The sequence below is a fragment of the Polistes fuscatus genome, unplaced genomic scaffold (assembly GCF_010416935.1).
Source record: "Polistes fuscatus isolate 324 unplaced genomic scaffold, CU_Pfus_HIC Scaffold13, whole genome shotgun sequence".
Taxonomy (NCBI): domain Eukaryota; kingdom Metazoa; phylum Arthropoda; class Insecta; order Hymenoptera; family Vespidae; genus Polistes; species Polistes fuscatus.
The window spans coordinates 724,244-733,391 of NW_025113031.1; the positions used below are offsets into that span (position 1 = coordinate 724,244).

At 33.8% G+C, this 9,148-nt stretch overlaps 1 protein-coding gene across 5 annotated transcripts; it reads left to right on the top strand.

Annotated features, from left to right (window-relative positions):
* The first annotated feature begins 497 nt into the window (after positions 1–497).
* Positions 498–8,920, top strand: LOC122513875 (adenylyl cyclase 78C-like). 5 transcript variants are annotated; one of them, XM_043630360.1, is made up of 19 exons: positions 498–657; positions 1,484–1,628; positions 1,757–1,992; positions 2,258–2,415; positions 2,648–2,837; positions 3,405–3,589; positions 3,697–3,895; positions 4,689–4,847; positions 4,933–5,162; positions 5,236–5,372; positions 5,454–5,769; positions 5,843–6,019; positions 6,107–6,204; positions 6,324–7,175; positions 7,302–7,539; positions 7,612–7,738; positions 7,806–7,912; positions 8,007–8,270; positions 8,509–8,920. In XM_043630360.1, exons 2-19 carry the CDS (start codon positions 1,570–1,572, stop codon positions 8,719–8,721), a joined length of 3,945 nt encoding a protein of 1,314 aa, XP_043486295.1. In that variant the 5' UTR covers positions 498–657; positions 1,484–1,569; the 3' UTR covers positions 8,722–8,920. The 5 variants fall into 5 exon arrangements, with proteins under 5 accessions (XP_043486295.1, XP_043486297.1, XP_043486294.1 ...); XM_043630362.1 differs by having other exon boundaries at positions 1,580–1,628; XM_043630359.1 differs by having other exon boundaries at positions 498–653.
* The last annotated feature ends 228 nt before the right edge of the window (positions 8,921–9,148 follow it).

Here is a 9,148-nt window from a genome sequence, read left to right on the forward strand (position 1 = left end):
GATGGACTTATCAAAATCTTGCAAATTTCAAAAATCTCAAGTATTTACTTAACGATATTAATTAATATTAATAAATGATAACATTAAATAAGAATGGATTACATAATATCAACAATTTCAAATATGTTCCGACTTAAAGACTACGTAAGTCAGACCAATCAGATTCTCCCATTTCGAAAAACAGAATACCCTCTTAAACAAGGTTAGCCATTTTAAAATCTCAAAACAAACGAAAAGAAGAAGAACAATGAAGAAAGAAAATAAAAATAAGGTACAAAACGATAACGATATAACGATATAATAGAGTTATCGAGTGGCAGTTGAAATTTATATTTTTAGCGCCATGATCGTTTATAATTTAAATGACGAACCGTACGGCTTAGCTTTAGAGTGTAAAAGCGCGCGCGCATTACATCGTAACTCGGTCGAAAATGTTCTTTCTCTATCGCGCTTGCTCGAGTTAGATTTGTCCCTCTTTATCTTTCTCTTTCTCTCTTACTTATTTATTTTCGCGCGCGCGAGTTTGAGAGTTCGAGTTTTCGCAGAGAGGGTAAGCTGGCCGCTCCAATGACGATTAAGTTTGGTGTCAACAAAAAGAGCCAGTCTATTCCGTCAATCGTACGCTATCGGTAATAATCGGCGTCGATTAGCACGTAGGTAATTTATTATTTTAAATCTCGCGAAAATCAAACGATATATACTATTTTCTTTTATTTTTTTTTTTTGGGGAAGGAAGGAAGGAAGGAAGGAAAGGGGGGAATGAATTTACTTTTATTTTTTTGTTTTTTTCTTTTGCGTTTATTAATTTCTATCTCTGTCACTTTGTTCTCCCATTTTTCTCGCACGCACAAAAAGGTTTGATTGCCCGCGTAATTGACGTACTTTTAAACTTATTCGAATTTTTGGGCGTTTCCTATTTTTTTCCATTTTTTCTTTTAATTTTTTCTCAGAAGAAACGATTTGCAAATCTTACCCGTGGCATTTTAAACGTATTTATTCGAATATCTTTTTGTGTGCCTATTTTAATTGTAATTAAATTCATATATATATATTCGAATCGATTTAAAAAAAACTAAATAAATAATTGTTATAATAGATTAAGTATACGAGACAATGAGACGATGACGATCAAAACAACGTATTTTGTTTCTTTCATTTTTAATTTAACATTTTGTTTATAACTTTTACCTGTGCGTGGTGTCCCCCGTCTTCATGTCACGTCACACACACGCGCGCGCGTGCACACACACACACACACACAACACACACACACACACGTTCGAAAGGTCACTTCGCAAACGCCTTGCATGTAATTTTTTAAATTGTATCTGTTTTGTTATTCTTTTTCTCTGTTTCTCTCTCACGCTTTCTCTTTCTTTCTCTCTCTCTCTCTTTTTCACACGCTCTCTTTTTCTTTCTCTCTTTTTCTCTCTCATTTTCATATCATCGGTTTTACGACACCATTTCCTTCTCTCATATTCAGTTTTGGCCTAACTTGCCTGACAATGCCGGATACTTACACACTTACAACGTGAGCGATTACTTGTCTCGCGGATCATCGGTGGGATAATGATTACAGAACAAACTTGGACCATGATGCTGGATAGCGATGTCACTGGCATCAACGAGTAAGTTTAATCTTATTTTAATCTTATTATCTCTAATAATAAGATTAAAATATAATTAGCGATTTATATAGTTCGTATGACGATATATAAATTTGATTATATTATTTTCTTGGTATCTTCCTTAACAGACTGGCTATTTCACCGAGAAAACAACTATGGATCAAGGCCGTGAAGAAGTTGACTTCCGAAAGATTAGGAAGAGAAGGACTAGCCGCTTGGGAAACTCCTAAACTAGATAACGACCCGGAACTGGGCGATGATACCAACGATGACGCAACCAACGATGAAACTCAAATCTCGACGGATCCTGAAGCTCTTTTAGCTGAAGCTGCTGTGCCCGAAGATGAAGCTCAAATTCATCGAGGTAGACGAAGAATATCAAAATTATTAACGATTTATTTTTTTATTTAATCGTCTTTGTATAATATATTATCTACAAGAAGAAGGAATTTTGTTTACTTTCATTTTATTCCATAGCAATTCGCTATAATATATTCATGTAATAATATTACTCAAACGAGAAGAAGAAGAAGAAGAAGAAGAACAACGACTTGCGTGTAGCATGTTAGATTACTCCAATATATTCCGACGTTCTATATAAAGAGACATAAAAAGATTGATATTTTTAGATGTCTTCAAGAAAGGGGTGCTCTATAAGGGGATATTCTGTCCTTCGTTGACCAACAACTTTCACAGTAAGCAATTGGAGACGTCGTATCTTCATTACTCAAATCGACAACGACAAAAAGCATTAATCATGCTTAATATCGTCGATCTTGGACTAAAGGTGAAAAATAATTATATATTATTTTTTTGTTTTTTATTTCCATTAATACAGGATGATTATGAACGTACGATAGGATGTTTAGTAACTCCTTAACGTACCTACATACAATATCGTTACTTTAATTAATACATTAGACACATAAGAAATTTCATTAAAGAATAAACTTATAGACAAAAATATTGATATATTATTATTTATAAATTATTAATACAACATATATATTTTTCAACAGATCGCTTTAGTTTCTATCTGGCTTTGGAGAAGAGAAAAGAACAGCGGTGGTCTCATCGAATCGTTATCATGGGCATCGTGTTGTATAGCTGCTAATCTTATGGTCTGCATTCTAGGATGGTGGAGATGTTTTTCGAACAATTATTTATACTGGGCCTCGATATTTACCTGGTTATTGATCAATTCGCAAGGTTATTCTATTACTATTGAATTTTAAATTATTTTTCTTTGAACGTATTAACGCACACCCCGTTTATATTTATTTATTTATTAAACATCTCTCTCTCTCTCTCTATCTCTCTCTCTCCCTCGCTCTCTCTCTCTCTCTTTCTCTCTCTATATATATATATATTTTCAGTTCTAACGTGTACATCAGAGAGTGGATCTGTAGAGAGTAACTCTATAATATCATCATCCCTGATATCGATTGATTCAATATTTTTGTTCGCCGTGGCAAGTTTTGCTCCAATGACTCGAAGTATCGAGTCAGTTTAGCGAATCGAACGAATGTTCGTTCGACCGTGGAAAGAAGGTATTAAAGCGACCAAACTCTGTATTTTCGCGTCTCTCTTTTTCTCTCTCGATCTCTCTCTCTCTCTCTTTTTCGCGTCTCTCTTTAGCTTCATCATCGATCGACACTTTTACGTTTTAACTACCTCTTTAATAGAATGTTAAGAAAATGTTGTCTAACTGGAGCATGTCAAGATCCAATTTTGTTCTTTTTATCTCGTATAGCTTATTTTTTATTCCCTTGACAGGTTTTATTGGAGCTGGACTGAACTTTTCGTCGCAACAACGCTTGATGTGGTACATCTTATTTGTAGTTTATGCACCTTATGCTATGTTACCTCTTCCTTTGAGATGGTGCGTCCTTGCTGGTTATGGTACAGCCTTTACACACATGGCGATGGCTGGTATTAGCTTATTGCACGATACCACATATGTAAGAGAATATTATAATCATTATTTTCAATATTGATTATCTAGTACCACGATACCCCTACGTGAACTATATAGGTATATATTTAAATCTTCATTTAATGAATATAGTTACAGGATGTAACGTGTATCGTACGTATGCTAACAACCAATGTCCTCCTTTATCTTGCTGTAAATCTCGCAGGAATGTATACGAAATATTTGACGGACAGAGGTCAAAGGCAAGCATTCTTAGAAACTCATCGTTCGATGGAAACCAGACAGCGAACTCAAAATGAAAATAACAGGCAGGAAAAACTTTTACTTTCTGGTGAGAAGATCATCATTGATTATTATAAATAATATTTTAAAGGAATTGAATAATTTTTCGGAGTTTATATTGCGAAGAACGTTATTCAGATGTGTATGTTAACATGCATTGCAGAAGTCAGAGTATTACCGATCTTTTTTTACCGAAAGTAAAGTTATTATCGTATATTTTAAAATCAAAACCAAAAATAATCCTATAATAAGGATATAAATAATTTCTTATTCATTTTAATAATTAGATAAATATTGCATGAATATGCAAACACGAGTCTAGCTGCAAAACTACTCGTGACCGGCCTCAATAATGTATTAAATATTATATCTTTTTATGTTACATACATAGAGGGATATAAATAATACATAACGATATAAACATGTATGTCGTTTATACATGTAGATGTATGCACATGTACAAAAACACACATGGCAGTTATGAGGCGACCGCGAAGCTCGGTAGTGCGTGTAACTTAATGTTCAGTTGAGCGTTTAAAAGGGTCACTAGACACTTTCGGTCGATTGCTCGATAGATTATCCCAACGTTCGCAAGCATCGTTTTGTTGATATACGTCAATATGTGTTTGATTACTTCATGTTCATCTTTTTACTTCATTGATACAAAAAAGAAGGGAAGAAAAAAGAAAAGAAAAGAAAAATAACATACGATTTGGATCAAATTATGCAGAAACCTATCGACAAATAGACAGATTCTTAGATCACTTTCATAATCACCAGTTCAATTGTGAGATATCAATGATTAACTGATCGTCATTATCATCATATTTATTTATTTTCAGTTTTGCCAGATTTTGTAGCGAAAGAAATGATAAGCGATATTGCTCGTGAAACAGCTAGGGGTGGTACAATATCCTTCACGCCCAATCAATTTCATAGAATTTATATTCATCGTTATGAGAACGTTAGCATTCTTTTTGCTGATATCAAAGGATTCACTGGTACGATTGTTTCAAATGAATACATTCATAAAGAAACTAGTTTGAATTTATATAAATAAATAATTATTTCTTTGTGTCTATCTAGCATTAGCTAGTCAATGCAGTGCTCAAGAATTAGTCAAAGTTTTGAACGATTTATTTGCACGTTTCGATAAACTCTCATCCGAGAATCATTGTCTTCGTATAAAACTTCTTGGAGATTGTTATTATTGCGTGTCCGGGTTACCAACAGCTAGAAGCGATCATGCTCATTGTTGCGTCGAAATGGGCTTGTATATGATCAAAGCCATTCGTGATGTACGATACACGACCAAGGTACTTTTCATATTCTTTTTTCATTCTGTCTTGGTGATCATCATTGTGTGATCATGATTTTTCTTTTCAACAGGTAGATCTAAACATGAGAATAGGTATTCATAGTGGTTCGGTATTGTGCGGAGTTTTAGGACTCAGAAAATGGCAGTTTGATGTCTGGTCGTATGACGTAACTTTAGCCAATCATTTGGAAAGTGGTGGCATACCAGGGTAAATTAGCATTAATTAAGAAGCTAGTTTTTATACATTTACTTTATTTCTTCTTAATGTGTCTTATTGCTTATTTATTAGGAGAGTACATATATCGGTGGACACATTGAAGTGTTTAGACGACGTTTATGAAGTTGAGCCGGGCAATGGCGTAGAGAGGGACAATTATTTGAAGGAGAGGAACGTTGAAACATATTTAATTAAACAAATAGAACCTCAGAAATCGAGGAGAAGATATTCCTCGCGTCCAAAAATTTGGAACGAAGAGGATGGGCATAATAAAGGGAAGAGAAGTTTCAAACTTGGCAATCCATTGTCGAGTAACAGCAATAACCCTAATACTTCACAAGACGATGATGCTGCGGTTGACTGGACACCTGAAATACCATTTGAAAATGTTTATATCATTTGTTTGTTAAAGTAAAACTCATATTTTTCTGTTAATATAATGTCATATTGTATTATTGTAGTTGAACAATGCTACGTCTATCAGTAACTTAGAATCAGAATACTTGGAAGATGAGAATGGTGTTGCTAAAAGTAATAAGGCTGCTACTGAAAAAGAAACTGCAAGCAATAAAAGAATGAGGTCAGCCAATATAAATGCTTGGACTTTACGTTACAACGACGAGAGTCTTGAAACTAAGGTTACTTCATCTTCTTATTTTTTTTGAATATTTATCTAAACGCGGTAAACTAAAGTAACATTGTTGTATTTGTTGCTATTGAAACAGTTTGGGCAATTGCGAGAGGACATGTTCAAATCAAACATGATATGTTGTTTTGTAATTTGGCTCTTCATCGCTATCTGTCAGGCCATCATTTTACCAACGTAAGTCTAGAAACAATCTATAATTAATTGATTAATATAAATAGAAAGATTAAGAAAATATGCTTATATATATATATGAGCTCATATTTGATCATACAAATTGAATATGTTCATGCTAGTTGCATAATCTTGCTGATCTGCCTACTAACTACAACGGCCATTTTGATGGCATCATCGGTGCTAGTTATGGCCGAAGAGTTCAAAGGGATGCCATTATACCTTCAACATGCTTCTTCCATGTTAGTTCATAATAAACGACATCGTACAATTTTTATATGCGGAATTATCAGCTTAATGGCACTGACATCGATAGTAGGAGTGACAGTGTGCCCTATACAAACTAGACAACATCCGGAAGTATTGGTACTCGAACAACAGCAATTAACAACTGCTACAACGGAACAACCAGGATCGACAATATCCACAACGGTTGGCCTTGACAAATTTATTTTAACGTTTTTAGAAGCAGCGCTTCAAGACGAGTCTACCCAAGTGGCTGAAAATCGAACGGTAACTCATGACGCAGGCGATATTAAAGTCAAATTAACCAGAGTTTTCAATGGTAGAACAAGCTCGACCCAAGGTCGTAACAGAAAAGAATTCTTCAGGTTTTATAAATATGAGCAACATTATGTTCCTGGACTTCGAAGACATTACCGAAGGTTTGCTCGTAAACGTGCCGATGATATGATCTTGAGGAAAATTCTCTCGATCCCCGAAGATCCTAGGCATAATCAACAATTTCCCTATACAAATGTTCACGAAGATTACATCGACAAGTCCTCCAGCTGCATTCGTTCTGAATATATCGTTTTTACTTGGATTCTATGTCTCATTGCTTTAGCATCGGCTCTGAAATTATATTATTTAGTTAAAACAGCTTTAGCTACGGCCATTGTCTTGGTTTATGCTGTATTGATACTAGTCGTCTATAAGGATTTATTTTCCGATGGGCCCGATCATAACAAAACGTGAGTTTTTCATTTTCATTTCCTTGAGAAGTTTCATTTAAGATAGCCCAAGTATTCAATATTAATTAACCAAATTGTTGTGTGTTAACGATTACATAGTTTTTTCTTCTGTTGTATATCAATCAGTACATCAATACCGCTCTCTGCACAAATGTTGGTCTTCCTAGTAGTATTTCTCGTAATGGTAACTTATCATGGACGATTGGTAGAAGTAACATCTCGATTGGATTTCCTTTGGAAACAGCAAGCTGAAAGAGAGCTCGGTGATATGATAGAGTCCCGTCATAATAACATGCAATTACTTAAGAATATTTTACCCGACCATGTAGCTCATCATTTTCTAACTCAAGATCGTGCTCCGGAGGTAAATACGTTCAATTAATCGCGGTCAATCAGATTATTTATATTCTATCTAAAAAATATCCTTTATTTTTAGGAACTATATTCTCAATCACGCGACAAAGTTGGAGTTATGTTCGCCAGTGTACCAAACTTTACCGAATTTTATTCTGAAGATGTTAATAAGGGAATGGAATGTATACGTCTGTTGAATGAAATTATTGGTGAGTTTGTAAGGGATAATCCAAGTATATAAGGAGTTATATTATAACTAATAATATATGTTTTTAGCTGATTTTGATGAACTTCTCGATGAAAACCGTTTTCATTGTATTGAAAAAATCAAAACTGTCGGTGCAACTTATATGGCAGCGTCCGGTTTAAATCCGACACAAAATGTAAGAGATTGTTTTTTTCTTCTCTTCTTTTTCTTTTTAAATAAATATATTCTATGTAATTAATTTACAATAATGATAACACATATTTTTTTAGGAGAAGAACAAAGACGATATGGAACATTTGTGTAGATTGGTAGATTATGCAGTTGCAATGAGGCTTCGTTTAGAGGACGTGAACGTTCACTCCTTCAATAACTTTGATCTGAGAGTTGGTATCAGTTGTGGACCATTGGTAGGGGGGGTTATTGGGGCAAGGAAGCCAGTATTTGATATTTGGGGTAATACGGTTAACGAGGCATCTCGCATGGACTCGACCGGAGTTATGGGAAAGATACAAGTTCCTCAAGAAATTGCAAGGGTAATTAATTCGGCAACACAGTATAGATAGATATTAACACTTATTCTTTTTCAAATAATACAAACTTGTATTTTCCATTTAAATATATATATAATTATAATTTAGATAATTAAATTTTATTTAACAATGAGATGTATTTAATAATAATAGATTCTATTTTTGATGTATTTGTTAAAAAAAAAAAAGACAAATTTTCTATAGAAAGATAATCATGAAAAACTTTCTGTGTTAATTGTAGTTTTTGGAATCGAGAGGATATCAAACACAAAAACGTGGATTAATCGAGGTAAAAGGTAAAGGTAATATGGAAACATACTTTGTTCTTGGAAAAGGAACGTTGAATCAAGAGACTACAACCAGGCATAGAAGTACTTGCCGAAGTTTGGCTGCTGTTGTTTACGGTGTAGTGCAGGCTCGTCGTAAGCAAATGAGAGCTTTGAGAAGAACTTAAACAGTCTTACAAATCGTATGTACATATATGTATGCATGTACATAAGGTAAAATTTAGCACGGCTGACCTGTTGAAGATCAAATCGTGCATTATATCTCTTTTGTTTAAACACCTACGAGAAAAGATTTACATTTATACCCCAGATCGTTACGAGTTGTGTTATTTCTTCAATAAACATATCTGTCTCTTCAATGAAAAAGTAATTTTGTATATTTATATATATATATAATTTGTTTAAACTTCATTTGATATTTTTCCTCCCCCAGGTGCAATCAAATTATCATTAAAAATATTTTACGTAATAAATCGTGGAGTTTATTTTTACAATTAATTATTTTAAAAAAAGTTTTCATTGGGTGGGTACAATCAATAAAAATTCTTATTTTTTCTTTTAAATTAAAGGCTAGCGTTGTTTACAATTTCAAAT

Excerpts from the sequence above, each read along its gene's own strand:
- LOC122513875 (XM_043630360.1), top strand. The coding sequence starts at position 1,570 with ATGATTACAGAACAAACTTGGACCATGATGCTGGATAGCGATGTCACT. Across the intron at positions 1,993-2,257 it reads TGAAGCTCAAATTCATCGAG|ATGTCTTCAAGAAAGGGGTG; the intron begins GTAGACGAAGAA and ends TGATATTTTTAG. Across the intron at positions 4,848-4,932 it reads TGATATCAAAGGATTCACTG|CATTAGCTAGTCAATGCAGT; the intron begins GTACGATTGTTT and ends GTGTCTATCTAG.